The 18,933-nt window shown below is 39.1% G+C and overlaps 1 protein-coding gene across 1 annotated transcript in view; it reads right to left on the reverse strand.

Annotated features, from left to right (window-relative positions):
- Positions 1-2,275: 2,275 nt before the first annotated feature.
- siah2l (seven in absentia homolog 2 (Drosophila)-like) overlaps positions 2,276-18,933 on the reverse strand; it is a 34,672-nt gene continuing 18,014 nt past the window's right edge. Inside the window, exon 2 of the mRNA XM_056262285.1 lies at positions 2,276-2,969. Coding sequence (XP_056118260.1) covers positions 2,418-2,969 — 552 coding nt within the window. The 3' untranslated portion in view covers positions 2,276-2,417. The remainder of the gene's footprint in view (positions 2,970-18,933) is intronic.

The following is an 18,933-nucleotide window of genomic DNA, read 5'->3' on the forward strand; positions in this document are numbered from 1 at the left end:
CAATTGGTTTAACAGCATCATTTTTAAAAGTATTTAGAGGAATGATCCATGTCCTGTAGATACCTTGACAAATTTACTGATTTTGATCTGTCATCTACTAAATGCGTCAAAATAGGATTTCAGATTAAGAGAATAAAAAAAAATAAAAAATTACAAGAATTTTCTACTTGGAATGAATGAGCTAGATTCCTCATTAGCATATTTAGTTGCCATGACAACTGCATGTAGAGAGCACAACCATGAGGACGAGAGTCTGTCCGGAGACACTGACCACACTTTCATCACGTATGGGTCTATAAATGTACAAATTCATCAACAAAACAGAATACATTTGCTCTAGAACAGATTTATAAAACATTTAATTTACATTTTTTAAATTATTATTTTCCAGAGAGAATGAAATAGGAGCTGAGGGTGTGAAGTTGTGCATCAAACTTGGGATCTCTTCACAGAACCAACCACATTCAGGGATATCAATGCTCTTTCTCGCACCGACATCTCCAAAGTCTTCAGAGGTATTTGATAAGAGGCTGGGTTCCATACTTGAACAGAGTAAGTGAAATGGTTACTGTGAACACGCCATGTCCTTCCCACGCATAATGCCACTTTGTAAATTCTGTAAAAGTCTCTTTCAAGACACTGGAGGTTTGGAGCATAGTGACCTGAACCTGACACACTTGAGTCCTAGAAGAAGGCAGACTCGAAAAAAAAGACTAAGTTTGTATACAAGTAAGGCATTGTGGGTTCATTCTCAAGGGGAGAGTGAGGAATTGCTCAGATCTTACAGACAAAACTTCAGTCTAGACTAAACAATCATTTTAAAGAGACTGAACAATAACAACAAATATCAACAAAACTAAAGTCGTTTATATATTTACAAAAGCCTTCCTCAATCTTACAGATTACCTTGAATATATAGAAAGAAAAAGTACAAAGACAACAAAACCAGTTAAATTCGAACACTTAATCAATGGGAAAATAACAGAAGGGGGTTTGTGCGCAGGCTAAATCTTTTACATACAGTCATTGGTGACAAGACAATTTACGCAAAGGTGAAATACCTATATTAAAGAAATAGTTCTCTCAAAAAAGAAAATTCTGAAATCTGTATTTTTTCCTCTACCCTATGGAACACATAAGCAGTCATCTAGCTAAATGTGCAAGCTGCTCTTTTTCATACAATGAAAGTGAAAGGCATGGTTTTCAGTGTAAAACATCTTAAGTTTTAGGCATTCCCACCCAATGCGATCATATGGCTTGAGAAGACTTGCAATATAGTGTACAAGTTGTATGGTGTTGTAAATGTATGGTGCTTTTTTTTTTTTGTCCTTTGGTCCCCATCCACGTACATTGTATTGAAAGAGAACAGCTGAGATATTCTGCTAAACTTCTGCTTTGGTGTCCCACAAAAAGTGTTACAACACAACATGAGGGCGAGTAAATGTTGACAGATTTATCATTGGTAGGTCAACTATCCATTTAAAAATCAAGCATCATGTACAAATATATCTAAGAATATTATTATGTGGCATTAGATCATGGGTAACAGAACATCTGAAAAGATTGGCTGTAGTTCTGTCATTTCATGTAGCTGATGATGTTGAATCTGTGTTGATTACAAACCAGTTCTCTCCTCTGGATAAGTTAACAGAAGACCACAAATTAACAGACTTATCCTCATCTACATCTTGCAACATTGAAGACAGATATAGTGTAAAAAACAACAACAAAAAAAACAGAGGTTAGATTCTTGCCTTACAAACATGGTGGCTCTGTAGTTATTTTTGCAAGTGAATTTTATTTCCACCATGCACACTGCATCTCCACCATGGATATTGTTTTATCAAGCCATTATACAACTATGAAATTCAGAGGATTACCATTTACATTGCCATGGTTCCACTCGATATACCGAGAGGAAAACCAAAGTAGTCAGTGCAGTTTTTGTACACATAGGTTTTCTGAGGCAAATGTTACACATTCATGCCTAGAATCTTCCCAATGTAGCATTTGATTCTGTGAAGCTAGATTCACTTGTCAAGTTCCTGTGGATTTTGGGCCGGACATCCCAGACAATAAATGTGGTCATCCACACCTGAACTTTGCCGGGGGGGTAATCAGAAGGTTCCGAAGATTGAGGTGTTTGTATCCTTGGGGTGTACAAGGGAAAATCTCAATTGCACTTCAACTGACTGCACAATCCCCTCTTTATCTCGAGAAGAACTCCTGCCATCCATCTACCATACTAACCTACAAGTGAATCTGGAAAGTCTGCGTTGTTTTTGCAGGTGACTCTTGGACAGAAATATACACAAATGTATATATCTCCCAACCGTTGCCTTCAGAATCCGCAGTCTGTTAGGGAAGCAGAGGTTGTCGATTGTTTGGATCAATGGAAAAAGCCTAACGCTGCCACCTCAGCACATGGAGATGGTCACGTTAATACCCAGATTGCCGTTGTCTGCAAACAGGTGAGCAATAGAGGTATCAAATACAAGACAGTCACTGTTCATGATGGCTGCCGCTACACCGTCGTGGATTGAGCGCGGCGTGGCCTCCCACGTGAGCCGCCTACGGTTGCCGTTTAACTCGAGGCGGTAGGCAAAGTTCTCCGCTTGCTTTCGCGTGCCAATGAGCAGCACGATTGCAAAGAACTGCTGGTGTCCCTCGTATTTCTCCTGCTTCTCTAGAACCAGCATGAAGTGGTGGCCGAAACACGACTGCATCATGACCCAGTCCACAGCCCCGGGTAGGTTGATATCCGTGGCCAGAAAGACAATGTCCTCGCCCTGTAAGGTGGTAATGGATTTGTGGGCATGCATGAGATGTGGCATGACGGCCTCCAGTGAGCCCTGCCATTTACAGGAGGCCCCCGGGCATGGGCAGGTGTACGGGCGAAACTCACACACTTCTTCATGTTCTGGCTTCTCGCTGTGGTGAAGGGACAGCAGACATCCAGCCGAGGCATACTGTTGGGAAAAAACGAAGAAGAAAAGAGACATTAATAAAAGGCTTCTGGTACAAAACTGAAAGTGAAGAGTGTTTGGATTAGGAGTCCTCGGGTAAGTAATGGGAAAACACTGACAGAGTAGCAGGAAAGGTGAGTGGGAGGCTGAGAAATGGTGAGAGAACAAGAAAAAATTGAGAAAAAGTAGGATAAGGGGATTTCAGGAGGGCAGGTGAAGGACACAGGAGATTATATATAGGTAGGGCAAAGAAGGAACTAGGCCATGTGTCGAGATATTTGAAACGCATCCATAAATTACATAGAGTGATCCGTCTGTTCATGTGTGTACTTGCCATAAAAGCGACGTTGCTACTAATCATGTGTCAAGCTGTGACAACCCTCTCATTCTTTTAATGCACGTGTCCATGCAGTTTGGGGAAATGAGTGGGACGGATTGCGTTGCTTGAAGATGAATAGCACAGCAAGGCTCTCTCTTTGATTATCTCAGGAAGGGAATATCAATGAAGGTCAAATATGAATGTTCCCCCAATCTGCTCACTTTACTAGAAATGTGCACACTGCATAAAACCAACATTTATCTCCCTGAATGGCCTACTGGATTGGACTTGCATCAACAAAAGGTGAAATCCCATGATAACCTGATAAATGCCCCTTTCAGGGAATTTCATCAGCTTAGCAGAGCTGCAGTAAAGACAAGGTATTCAACTCAAATTGTGGGTAAAGGTTTAGATGAGACCATAGACAAAGCAACAAAGAAAGAAAATCCTAGCATGAATGGGCAGGAAAAATGAGCAAACATACTGGTTTTCTGACAAAAAAGCAAGCTCAATTATGTCTAGACAGTGAAGACCTAAGACCAAGTCGAAATCACTAAAAGCACACAAACTAAAATAATTTTTCCCCCCACTAAAAACCATTTTTAAAGCATTATCGGATTCTTTCTTCTGAAAATCCATGTAAACTTTATTAATTACTTTTAAATCCTTGCACCACAGTACAATCGGTTTCTATCAAGTTAGTGCAAGGCTGGAGGTGTGGGCGTTCAGCCCACTCAACGCCCCCCAAGGGTGTGCTTCAATATCTGCCAAATTAATTATTAATCTGAGTGGTAAGTCACTGGCTGCCTAGCAAAAATCAATGAGTGACAGCCGTTATCCAGTGGTCCAGAAGACCCCAGAGGCTGTAACTGCCTTAAAACACTGACATTTATTGTCAAAAGCCGTTAAGAAGCAGCTAGGAGAAAGAATCATTATATCTCCTTCACGTTACACTGGGTTTTCCAAACTGTCTTTCGTTAGGACATGGCCTGTGTCCAAATACCCTCAAATTCATTTAGCTAATCCTTCCTCATTACCCAGCCTTTCTTTTACGAATCAAACAATCTGACTTCTAGGGGTGTTGAAGGTTTATGTGTCCCATCTCTTCCCTCCAAATCAGACAGTTATCCTCTTATCCACCTTTTTAATGAGAGAATGACAGGATTTTGAGCGGTAATCCTAGGGCCGTACGGTGGAGATAAAGCCTTTTTCTGGAGCTTGTTGGAGCTGAGGGTATTGGCGTATCTGGTAAGAAGGAACCATATCAAGTGTTTGTTTAGGGTACACTGTTGAGTGTGTGAGGTTTTATGAGCATGTGTGTATTCAGAACCCTCAGTCATCACTATACCTGAATTCAGCTGTGAACTTCTCAAAACAACCCAGTATATCAGTAACCTCGCATTGATTAGCCTCTAGAAATGAACATTTCAACAACATATTTTAACATCCAAACACCAATATGCCCACAATTCCAAAAATCAATTCCGAAAAAAGGAGGACCAACATATTTGCCACTGGTTTCCTACTCTCATTCACTTTAATTAAAACTTTGAATCTATCACCAGCGTACATTGCTCTAGAGACCTGATAAAATAATAAATGAAGTGCTCTCTTTCTGGTACACCCTTGACGCTGTGCCAATTTAGCCCTGTGGAGACGCACAGACCCTGGGCTAGGAGCTTGGCTACTGAATTATTTACACAATTCCACATTTAAGTTGCAAATTATATCTTGCCACTTTAGCTAAAAGCGGGAAGTCACTGGATATGCTAATTTTGATAGATGACAAGGAATTTTGACAATCTATCGTTTTATAGTGTGTTGATATGAAAGTGTATTTTAAATCAACAAATCAGAACACAAAATGGGCATGTAAAAGTCACTCTTCATATGTTTTTTGTTGGGTTTTAATTTTACCCTAGGATAAAATGCTCAGTTTTCAAAACAATTTTAAGCACATTGTGCTTCAAGTACGGTTAAGCTTCAAGGGTACCTTTCCTTGTACCAAATGACTGATGCCTTTGCCTACAATGTTGACAGTTGGGAAGCACTGGGTAGCCTCATTTCAAGAAACTATTGATGTCTCCCATTCACCTATTCAGAGCAAATGAATGAGAGGCAGGCTTATCTCTCCTCCATTAACAAGCAGGAGGACCTTCAGTTGCCATCACCGAAGTGTCAGTTGAAAGCGAAGGCGTCTCCGCATTCAGATCCCTAGAGACTAAACCCAGGACAGACAAGATGGCATCATCATTACCGTCTCTTTTCCCTTCTCTCTCAAGGACAGGGTGAACGCATGAGACATGGCAAGAGAAAGCGCTCTTTGACCAAGAAAGGCCACCATCATCTTGGTCTCCTCTTATAAGGCACCATGTCATTGTCTCTGCACATGACCTCATCACTCCTGGGGAGCAGCAAGACCCAGCTCATAATTACAATCATCTCTGTGGGGGCCTTCAAATAACCCAATGGAAAGGCACAGAGAAATCGGATTTCTCCTGATCAGTGGCAAGCCGTCGCACCCACTTCAACCACAGCAATGGAAGCCTAGACACTCGGAATCAATAGCAATTCAGTTAAAAGTTTCAAAGCTGAAATCGGCCCAGTGAAAGCCAGAGTAATTAGGTTAAAGGGGGGAGGGGAGTTCTTGCTTCCAGTCTTCTCGCTCGGTTCTTCAATTACATTTAATGTTTTTACGGAGCAATTAGTGTAATGTGTCTATGTGAACATAGTATAATTGGCATTGAGCTGGAAAGAGATGGAAACTGAGCCTTCTGTAATGTAGGACGACATTTAAGTGCGAGACTAAAACAAAAAAATCTACAATTTCGAGAATCAAGTCGTAATGTTTTGAGAATGATTTTATAAAAGGCGTTTTACAAAAAAACCATTGTGATGGTTTTAAGCCTTTTAGCGTTTTTGTGTGTCTTTGAGGCTATTTTTTGTGAATGTCATAAAATTATGAATTTTTATTTCATGTTTTATGACTTTTTTCTTAAAACTTAGCCTAGAGAAAGTATTGTATTACCATTATACTATTATGAGAGTATTTTTAAAGCAATATTTTATTTCTGTAAACGGTGCAACTTTATCCACATAGGCATAGGCGGCTTCATTCCCTATTCCCGTAACATTAATATTTTCCTAAAATTGTCCTTTGGTTTCCTCTACAAGTAAATGCATGGGCTTAATGCCAGCTGTGACAAATGAAAACAGGTAACATAAGTGAGGGGGAAAAACCTATAAAATATTCCTGCAGCAAACAGTAAATGAACAAGTACCATAATACATAATATCTAACAAAAAATATTAATATATTAAACTCTTCACATGCAATACTCACCTTGCTCCCTGGAAGTGGCTTGGTATGACAAACTGGTCGATTTGTGCCCGTGACACAAACACCTCGTTGTCGTGGCCAACCGAGCAGGCACCGCAACTGGGACAAATCCCTCAGGAGAGGGAAACAGGAGGCCGGGCACAACATCACCCCAATACAGCAATACTCCAGTCAAAATGTTTGGAGACCGTTTGCCGTGTCAGACAAAATTACGCTAGCCTAATTCTATCTTCAGTATTCACAAATCAACCTGAAGAAAAGCTGCTCAACATAAACAAGAAAACTGTTTGGGGTCTTCCCATTCACAGGTAGATCAAATCTAAATCTTAAGAATCTTACTATTAATGCAAAAATAAAATGATTTTGAAATTGACTGGAATGAACCTACTGACCCTACTAAGAGTCAGAGGCAAACTGAACACGCTGTACTCACTCACTCAAGCGAAAACAACGTTCCCATGAGTGCATCTGTACAAGTCCAAGTGTGTACGGCAGCACAGAGTAATTATATTCAATGTCTCTCCGTTTACCTCAGATTCTGTTTGTGTTTCCTGAAGGACACTGCCAAAGCACAAGTCTTACGGACCGGTTAGAGCGACGCAGTCCCCTCGTCTGCTGGCTAACACATGCACATAACAACAGTAAAACCAAACAAACAATCTATTGATTCAAAACATACACCATGGACTGCTTTGTCCCCTCACAGGACCAGAAAGAGACCCACGCTGTGATTCAGTAGCCGTACAGAAACTGTCAGTGTCAAAACACCTCAATCCCAATTTAAATTCTGTTCTCATTCCATGCAGACGCAAAAAAACCCCCCCAAAAAAACCACGCTTTTCTCTCAGTTCCCAATTCTGGATTTTCAGGTCAAATCAGTTCTTTGAAAAAGCTCTCAGGATAAGCCACAAAAACATCTACGAACCGCAGCATCCTGTTCAAATCGATCAGCCTCAATGAAAGGCTTTTAAACGCAGTCAGGTGAGATGTTGTACCCGCAGGAAAGCGTCATCCTCTTCTCATATTGTGCAAGATCCTACAGATATAGCTGGCTAAATGACTGCGATCTCTGCAAAACAATCTTTCCTCCTTCCTTCCTTTCTTGTCTCCTCTGTTGTTGCTGCGCTCCGGAGGGTGACAACTCAGCAGAGCTGCGGACGCGGAAAAACATTGTGGACTGCAGCACTGGCAGCACGCTTGCACACGACGGGAGGGGGTGGGGGAGGAGGAGGAGGAGGAGGTGTGTGTGTGTGTGTGTGTGTGTGTGTGGGGGGGGGGGGGGGGTTCTCACCTCCCCATTCCTCCGCTTGTGTTTTTTTCCCTCTCTCATGCCTGTAGCACAGCCATTTGGGGACTTCAAGCAGAACGTAATCTACAGGTCTTTCATGTTAGATTTGGGCTCGTTTATTCCCCTGCGGCACTTTGAAGGGCAGATATAGAAACATGCGTATACACGAGTGAGCAAGCCATAAGGGAAAAAGATGATTATATTTGTGAATATCAACATAAAGATATCTATATTTTTGTTTTTTTATGGTATGAAAGAAGTCTCTAATGCATGCCAAGGCTGAATTTATTTGATCAAAAATACAGTAAATAAATGTAACAAAAATATTACAAAATAAAACTACTTTTTAAAAAAATATATATTTTAAACTAATTTATTCCCGAGATGGCAAAGCTGAATTTTCAGCATCATTACTCCAGTCTTCAGTCTCACATGATCCTTCAGTGGATAACAAAACTCACGGTTCGGATCATATTACGGTTTCGAGTCGCAGATCGGATAATTTTTTCGGATCTGCAAGAAAAAATAAAATGGAGAGGGGGACGACAAGGTCAGTAAAAAATACACTAATAATAAGCATAGATAAATACAACATAACAAAGTTACAAATAAAGTAAGGTCTAAGAGTAGTACCCGGGTACAGAAATGTAATTAGGCCTAAATGTAAAATATCACCATAGTGTTCACTGTATAAATCAAATATGGATTCATTTGCTGTTTTGTTATTTGATTAACATTAATGACAGACAGCAGCAGGTATTTGTAGCCTGCTGTCACTTTAAGACCTAATGCACGGATCCAATACAATGATACACATCCGATTTCTTTCTCAACCGTTTACATTCACTTAAAGGAAGTGTTCACTAAAAAATGAAAATTCTGTCATAATTTACTCAAGTTGTTTCAAACCTGAATGAATTTCTTCTGTTGAAGTCAAGTAAATTATGATAGTTTTTTTTTTTTTTAACGAACTATTCCTTTAAGACATAACCAACTGGGTTTATGAGAATACTTGCCTAGACGGGTATTTTGACATAATTCTGTGTGTATGTATCCATTCAAGTGCAAGGAGACGCGAAAGATGAATAAATTCAGTGTTCACGGCTATACGTACAGATAACAGCGCACGAGAACTGAATCGAGTTCTCTTCTTGCGCTGGAATGGTTTAAAATTGCTTGAATGTGTAAACTGGCCAGACAAAACATGTGCAAATGATGAACTTTCACTCTATGATGGCTAAACTTTGCAATTAATCCGCGAATCCCATGCGTGCCGAACCGTGGGGCCTGATCCGTACGGATCGACTACAATCGGTTTAACCCCCATTCACAAATCATTGTAATATGCTGATTTGCTGCTCAAGATATATTTCTTATTATTATCAAGGTGAAAACAGTTTTTGCTGGGTTTTGTGGAATCTGCTGTGGTGCATTTTTTCCCCCACAATTCTTTGATGGAAAGTATAAAAGTACAGCATTTATTAAGTAACTTTTATAGGAAATTTGGTCCTTTTTAATGCGTCTGGCAGAATAAAAGTATTCAGGTTTGAATCTATATGTTTAGAAGTAGCAAAAAAACAAACAAACACGAATTCAAATTATAAATGGTATTTTTATACATTTTCCAGTCACTAAACGAGTATAAGATTTACATTTAATAATTAAATAGTTTTTTTTTATTAATTTGTTATAATCCTGTAATCATTCCTAATAAAAATCCTGTTATATTTATGAAAAAAAAAAAAAAGTATAAATGCAAATTACGGATCTTATTGTCAATGATTCATTCATGTAAACATTTTTTTAATCACTCTGGTAATGGACATATGTACATAAAATCCACAACCGACCGATAGATCCGGGTCTCATCCTACAATTTTTTTTCTTTTTCGAAAACCGTTAATAATCACAATAATTGTTAATATCAAACTGTCAAAAAAAATTTTTTATGAAATATACTGCAAATAAATTGCCTATCCCTAATCCTGTATGTTCTACATGCGTGTGTGTTTGCCTATAATAAATCAGACCATGCATTGGATTTTCTTTACTCAAGCACAGCTGGCTTGCTGACTATGACTTATTCTCACAGCTACAGCATTTCATATTTTTTCCCCCCATTGTCCATTTCCCTTTTCATCATTCTCTCTCCTTCACGGCCCTCCTTAGGGTTGAGATGCATCAGATGAACCTGGATGCATTCACACATCTGTGCGCCTGGACGTCTGTGGATCTAGCCGTCACTACCGCAGGGTTTATTTACATTCATGCACAAGGAGAGAGACAATCTGTCTCACTGCATTCTACTCATCTTTAGCCTTTTTCACTTTCTGGGTGAGTGCCTTCACACATACACACACACACACACTCACTCACACAAGACTCATACCTCTCGGTTTCCCCGCTTTGGAAAAGGCCGCCTATTTTTAGCCTGACGATGACTGGCAGGACAATCAGGTTGTTACAATTATAGGGCTACACGGGACGGAGGCTGACACTCGCATTCTTATTTCATTACAATGACATGCATGAGCATTTTAGGGTGGGTGGGTGGTAAGAACATCCCAGTATGAGTCATTTCATTTCACAGCAAAAGTATATATCATGATTTGTCTAAATAAATTACAATAAAACACTAAAATCATTTTAAATGCTACAACATGTCACGATTCGATACATATCACTATACCGAACTCACGATACGATATTATTGCGATACTCCAAGACACATGATAAAAGGTTAACACAAAATGTACTGTTGATTAAAATGCTAAATTTGATATTACATTGTGGGTGTAAATGAATAGGCTTGGACTTGGTGCTGGAAACTTAACGCACAGGACAATAGTGACATCAGAATAAAAATATTCATGATTCTGAAGCTGAAAATACATCATTATTTTAAATAAATATGCTTGCACTCTGTCAGATTAGATACAGTGCTGGTCAGAATTATTTTCCCTCTGGGTAAATATGATCAAATATGGCTGTCAAAAAAATAAATCTGCTTTGTTAATCCTTTTGATATTTTATTTTAAAAAATTAGCACAAATCTAACCTTTCATTGAAGTTAAAGAATTGAAAGTGAAAAAATAAAATAAAAAAATAAATCACATTATGAAATAAATGTTTTTCTCCAAAACGCGTTGGGAACAATTATTTGCCCCCTTTTATTAAATACTTAGATAATAACAACTCTGAGTCTTCTCCTATAATGCCTGATTAGTTTGGAGAACACCTGACATGAGACCAGAGAACATTCCTCCTTACAGAATCTCTCCAGATCCAGATCTCAAGATAAGATGGGTTTGGGTCATACAGGGATACAAGTACCCCATGTGTAAAATGAAATACTCTGCTGTATCTTTAATGCTGTGGGCCTAATTTTCTGCCAGAGGTCCTGAATATCTTGTTCAGATACATGGCATCATGGATTCGATCAAATACCAACAGATAAAAAAAAAATCAAAACCTAACAACCTCTGCTAGAAATCTTATGATGGGCCATGTTTGGATCTTCCAACAGGACAGTGATCCAAAAACAAAAATGGGTCACTGAGCACAAAACCAAGCATCTGCAATGGCCATCCCAGTCCCTGACCTGAACCCTATAGAAAATGAGTGGAGAATTACAGGAGAAGACTCAGAGCGGTTACCTTGGAAAAAGGAGGTTGCAAAAAGTATTTAATAACATATAATTCTGCGTCTGTAACAAATAATTGTTCCCAATGTGTTTTGGAGAAAAACATTTATTTCATACTGTGATTTCCCCTCCCCCCCCCCACTTTCAATTGTCTTACTTCAATAAAAGGTAAGTTTTTTTGCTTTAAAAAATATATATATATCAAAAGGATAAACAACGCAGATTTATTTTTTACAGCAATCTTTGATCATATTTCCCAAGGGGGCAAATAATTCTGACCAGCACTGTATATTTAAAATAATGTCGGCCACTTTTTACTGGTAACATCAGACATTTGGCATTATCAGGACCCACAAATATTCCCCCATTGCATTATTATACATAATATTCAACATTAGATATAGCAGTTTAATGTAGTACTGACACTAAAACTTACACAGTAATTTTCATTTTGGGTGAACCATCCACGATACATATTGTCAGTATCCACGATATATATATTGTTGCATTTTTGTATTGCGATATATTGTGACACGATATATTGTTACACCCCTACTACAAGTCAATTCAGGCATCACACCATTATAAATGTACAGTGTGAAAAATGAATATTCATTTTAAGATTTGCTAGTGTGTTTTAAACTATTAACTGTATGTGCGCTGCATAACACAAAGGTAAAAAATTGGGAAATGAGTTTTCACAATTCAACACCCTGGAAGATAAGGTATAAATATATTGTGTTTATCATTTTGAGAAATAGAATACAAATGTTTGCTTAGTGGTGTCAGATTTTTCTGACATTTTTCATCCTATGGAGTGAGGATATAACGTAGCAGACAGCAGGATCAGATTTTTGTTGACATTTAATGCTGACACACGTTATACGCTGTCACACCATACAGTCGTAATGAGCGCGCGCTCACACACACACAGGAGGATGAGTTGGACAAGGTGTACATCTCCAGCTAAAAAAAACTAGTGTTTTCATTTGGACCCCATGATGAGAGATAAAGGATACAGAAAGCACTAAACTTGCCTTGGGTTCTCAAAACCAGGCAATTCAATTAAGCGATGCTGCTCATGGATTTATGGGGCATGACAGATTGACCCGTGATTGCAGTTTAAATTTAATGTTCGCTGAGCTGGGACAGAGACAGATCGTATTGATACTGGTTCAGTACAATAACATAAGTCTTTTTATTTCGCAGGAGCCAGTAATGCGTTTTCACAGTAAGGCAACGTCATGTGTAACTCCAGGAACTGTTCAGCTAATCTATTCAAAGTAGCTTAAATAACCAGCTCTCTCTTAAAGTCCCCCTGTAGTCAATAATTGTATCCCTTAAAACTCATCTTTGATCACCAAAATGACATATTTAAACGTTTTTTCCTTGAAAAAACAAATTCTTCATGCCATAAAATAGCTTGAATATAACTTGCCTCATTTAGTATACACGGTTCTATGAATATGCAAATTAGCCCTGCCTCCACTCACTCACAGCAGCTCAGAGATCCACTTGTTGTCGTGATTGAAGGGAGTTTGTGACGTCAGAAACACCAGCGATTTCAAACCGCGTTTTTGACACCGTCTTTGGTTCACTGCAGTTTAAAAGAGAAAATACTCCGCAATGGTGTTGACTTATGAATTTGTACATGGTTTGTCTTAAAGGGGTGGTTGATTATGATTTCACTTTTCTAACTGTAGTTAGTGTGTAATGTTGCTGTTTGAGCATAAACAACATCTGCAAAGTTACAATGCTCAAAATTCAAAGCAAAGATATTTGCTTTTAAAGAAATTACTGTAAGGACTACAACAAATGGCTGGTAGGGACTACACGACATTCCTCCCGGGTTAGTGACATCACAAACTCTAAAATTTGAATAAACCCCGCCCCCAGAACACGATTTAAAGATTATCATGACAGAAAATGCTAATCAATGACTAGAAGATAACTACACAAAAGCTACATAAATTCATCAACTAACCATTCAGAAATGTCCTGTTGCATTCTACATTTGTCACTTCTTCTTGAGTCTCTCCATCTTTGTCTGACTCCGGTTTGAACATAAAGGCTAAAAGTTTTTGAAATATTCAGTGCATGTCTGTGGGGCTGTTTACACCTGGCCACTTCATGCGTTTTCTCAGATCGGATAGCTATCTGATTTATCAAAACGATTCCATTTACACCTGGTCACATAAATGTGTTTTTGCAAAACGGATATAAATCCGATCTTCAATTCCCGCGCTATAAGCAGATTTAATGGAGTGCACGTCACCGAAAGCAACAGATAAGCGCTGCATTTTATTGATCATCAGCTAATTTCAAAATCAAAGACCGCAATAAGAGAGAGCGGCAACAGCCCTGGTAAGATCATTTCGTTTCTTTACTTTTAATGAAGGTGATTAGTGTGTTAAGTGTCTGCGACTTACTTTCACTTTGATTTGCGATAGTTTGCACGTTGGCTTGATGAAGAGATCGATGCTCAGCTGCTCCTCTGCGGTAATGCGTGTTGCAGTAGCGACGTCATATCTGACTATAACATGACATATAGCCTATAACACGCTCTCACACGTTTATTTTTTAGGATTTTTGGGAGGAGTAAAATTTACATATGTGGTTTCAACAACCAGATGCATTTACACTTGTCCAGTTTCATCTGGAATGCGGCCCAGACCACCTCCTGAAGTGGTTTGAGCGATCGGATTTAAATCCGTCTCGAATGCGTTTCAGAGGGCATTTACACCTGGTCTTTTCACGATCGGATAGCTATCCGATCACAGAAAACGCATGAAGTGGCCAGGTGTAAACAGCCCCTCTGTGAGGTAAAAGGACACAAGCTGTTGAAGCTCTTCGAGCAGCAGCTCATTTGCATTTAAAGCGACAGACACAAAAACGGTGCGTTTTTGCCTATTTTTTTACAGTCTATGGTTTTTGCTCATCCTCAAAAAGTGACAACTTTAACATGCTATATAAAAATATCTGTGTGGTATTTTGAGCTAAAACTTCACATACACACTCTGGAGACATCAGAGACTTATTTTACATCTTGTGAAAAGGGCATTATACCACCCCGTTAAAGCACATTAAAAACACCACAGACATGTAAACGTTAAAAGCTGATTTTCACCACAGTGGGACTTTAAACACCTTCTGAACCACACTAGTGAAATTAAATTAGTGTCGTGCTTTCTACAAGAAAAGATGCATTTATTATCAAGTTAAGTGACATTTCAGACACATCATGGTCTGGCACTTTGTTTATTTTTTCTTCTGCCAATAAAAAAAGATTGTTTGGTAAGAATGCTGCAGACCATTAGAGACCAAACCACAAAAAAGAAATAAAACAAAACCAAAGTACAAAATGAAGCATAAAACAAAACATCAATATATTGTGATTAATGCTCTGTAATTTAAATCTTAACTGATAAACATTATGGGTGTGAATGTTTCAGTTCATTCAGTTCATTTTAAACACTGCACATGCAAAACTTCTCTCTGTGAGGACAAAACCCAGAGTCCCCCCCCCCCCCCCCCCCCCCCCCCCCCCCCCCTAGGTTGGGACAATATTATTTATATCGATATACTATGATGTTGTGAACACATCTGAAAAAATAACACAAGAGTGAGCTTCTGCCGGATAAGTGCATGATCTAAGGGTGTGTGTTCACACTTGGTTTGGTGTGATTGCTCTGTTAGTGTGGCTCATTTGAATAAGTGTGAACGCTGCCATCCGAACCCTGGTGTGCACCAAACAAACAAACTCTGGTGTGGTTCGACTGAAATATGGACGCAACACAGACCATAACGAACATCTAAACAAACCAAAAACACCCTAAACATTTTTTTATTTTTTTTTCTCATCATCATAGTCGTGATCAGTGACCATCACAGTTCGGTACAGGCATCAGAAGCGCCGTCTTCTTGCAGCAGATCTTATGTGTGTGTGTGTGTGTGTGTCTGTGACGAAGGGATTCCTGCCGCTGCTTGACTCCTTTACACATTTTATAAACTCTTTACGAGTTCTCAGCAGGTCAAAATGCCATCATATGTACGCATATACCATGAGCGCATTTATCCCAAAACACAGCATTGGTCTGGACGCTAGTTCCGTCACAAAATAAGGTTGTTGTTTTTTTGTATCTTTAAGTTCGGTCTTAAAAATGACAGTGTGAACGCTAAGTGAACCAGGACTAAATGTATTATTTTCTCCTTTTGCTCCGGACCAAAAGAACCAAGAGAACCGAAACTACAAGTGTGAACACACCCTAAAGCCCAATTTATACGTCTGCGTCGAACTCGCGCCATAGCTACGTCGTTGGCTGCGTGTAGTACGCATAGCCTACGATGTAGCCTGACGCGCACCTCTCCAAAAATTTAACAACGTGTCAATTCTACACAAACCACAAGCGCTGTGATTGGTCTGCTAAAACCCCTCCCTCTCTGGGTAACTGCACGTAAACACAGATAACGACGCAGGTATAAATGCAAGTATAAATTGGGCTTAAGTTATCTTAAACATGAGATGGTCTTTATATTAAGGACTTCAAACAAATCATAAACCTGCATGGCTTTCACCACCGTCAGATGTGCGTGTTGTTTAATGCGTTTGAGATGCGTTTTCTTCAGCGCACATCTTACGGTTGTAAACGTAAGGGAAATATGACTTGAATGCACTCCGCGGAGGCAACAACCCTCCGCTTAGCGACGGGCGGTTCTTTGCCTTTACATTAAAATCATTTAATGCACAGCTAGCCGTAGATTTTCCCGTTTATACTAGGGGTGTGCACGAATATTCGGCTGTAAATGCACTGAATCCATGATAAATCACAAGCACTAACTCGCAGTTAGAACTAAATGCACTGGGTGGCGCTGTGAAGCGTTTTAATAAGTTGTTTGTATTTGATCACAATGTTGTCGTCTGCCTCGCAAAGTTTGGAATTACTTGAAAATGATCTTACAAAACGGAATTACTTTTGATCAAATGAATTAATGAATCCGAGTTATTATATCATCAGCACAATGAGAAATCATTAAAAAAAAACGTCTTTTTAGTTAAACGTCATTTAATTAAATGAATATTCAAATACTCGATTTTTATGAGCACGAATATTTGAATGCAATATTTTTGAAAAATGCTTATCCCTAGTTTATACCATGATCATTTGCTAGCATTAACAAGTTAAGGCTGTTATTGACGTTTGCAATGGAAAATTTAAAGCTGCTGTCCGTAACTTTTTTAAGTTAAAAATAATCCAAAATAATTATATTAAAAAAACCATTCTGCCAGTGGTCAAAACTATCTGCTTGCCATAGCTAGATTCAAAACGGTTAGCTTGTAATAATGATTTTAATTCCAGTGGTACTGGTGGGTTTCCGCGGGAAATTCGAGCATGTCTTTGCGTCATTACGTCATACCCGTACACATAAAGAAGGAGTTTCGGCTAGCCGGCTATACTGCGCGTGACGAGATGTTTAGATGTATAGGCTTTTCTCGCAGCACTTTACATAATTAAACTTATGGCATCCAGAAAGATCCAAACAACAATCATCAGTGTCAACTGGAGATTCAGCAGTTATAAAACCCAAAAGACTTCGTACTTCGGATTTAAGGTGGCTAGAGAAAGAGAAAGAAACCGTCTCATGCGAACACAAGGATTTAAACATCGGCGGGGCTTTTGAAAAGTGCGTGAACTCCGTGTTTTGAAGGGGTTCGAAACGGAAGAAGAGACGGCTTTTTTCTGCTGAACAAGTAAGACATTTCAATAGTTCAATCGTGTAACAGTACGTTTTCTTAATTCACGCAGTTATGGAGTTTCCTTTGTTGTGCCTTTCTCGTTTTGCTATTATGGAGAATATGAATTCTGAACTACACAGGTAACCATAAAACACATTAAATTTAACATTAGTCACGCAATGCTGATGTGATGTTGTTAACATGAACAATTTGAGAACAAAGTAGGCTATAATTTGCACGGTTGCTGTAAATCTCGTTGATTAAATCTAACGAAGCTTATGTCGAATGCTTTTCCCCCCTTAGTTGGTCAGAACAAAAATGGATTTTACTTACTTGTTCAGAAGACATTTTCTTATGAAAATTCTTATGTTGGTCAAACTTTCAAAAAGTGAATCTGTGATTCTGTATGACAGTATCCACACAGCGCGGTGACTGACAGCAGCACTCGCCTCAAAGCACTGTGTTCATCCGCGCTGTTTCATGCCGATTTACAACCCACGTAAAGATGATAATTCCACGAATCACTGCAGTTACAGATTTCGAACAGAGAGATGGCGACAAAGAGGAAAAGCTACGGACTGCAGCTTTAAATGGAAGGGTTAAAATTACAGGTATTTTAGTCAGCTACCACTCGTAAGATCATTATGCAGATTTTTGTTGTGGAAAAAGTCTAAAATAACTCGAGTCACAGAGTTCCAGATGCCAAAACTCAGATTTTACTGGAGACAAAAAAGCCAAGATGCCTTAAGAATATCTGACGTTCAACCTATTAGTACTCGAAATCAAAACAAATGACAAAAGACTAGGGATGCACGATGATATCGGGACAACATCGGTATCGGCCGATAAAAGCTTAAAATGACCATCATCGGCATCGGCCGATATGAATATTTCTGCCGATGAGCCTTGCCGATAGGGTGGCGTGTTTCCTATGCGCACGTGACGCGAACGAAGCATGAGCGCCAGCAACTTAAACTTCCAACTAGGGGTGTGCGTCTCACGGTTTTTGATCGTGGACGATTAAAATGTCTCCACGATCTGCTTTTGAAGAAAAATCATAGTATCGTGCATTCTATCAGTTCAATTCTGGCGCCTTTATCTCAACATACTGTACAACGCGACGTACATTCACATCACATCACATGTAAACGCAGAGGTAGAGTTACACTCACGGTCACGGGACACCGCAATTCACAAAAGTTCATTATTTGCATGTGCGTCAAAGTCTTGCTAGGTAAACATATCATTCACGTGCTGATGCGCTGTTCTAACATCCGCTTTTCTGAGCGCGTTACACCCGACGCTCACAGGAACTAAAAGCCTGATCACAGAGTCTGCATACTGGACTAATCTTTCGAGTCTTATTGGCTGATACTGTCAAATACACACAAGGTTTACATAAACAAAGTTGGTTATGTCTAAAGTGAAAGCAAACAGAGAAAATCTGCTTGTCAGATGCGTGTATATTAGACGCGTCGCGTGCAGTTCTTAAAGAGACAGTATAATATGCTGCCGCTTGTCCTTAAAGAGATACTGCACCCAGAAATAAAAATTCTGTCATTATTTACTCACTCTAATGTTGTTCCAAACCTGTATTCATTTCTTTCTTGTGCTTAAATATACTATGGAAGTCACTGAAGTAC

This window comes from Rhinichthys klamathensis, unplaced genomic scaffold (genome assembly GCF_029890125.1).
Source record: "Rhinichthys klamathensis goyatoka isolate OS25496 unplaced genomic scaffold, OSU_Roscu_1.1 h1tg000191l_1, whole genome shotgun sequence".
Taxonomy (NCBI): Eukaryota; Metazoa; Chordata; class Actinopteri; order Cypriniformes; family Leuciscidae; genus Rhinichthys; species Rhinichthys klamathensis.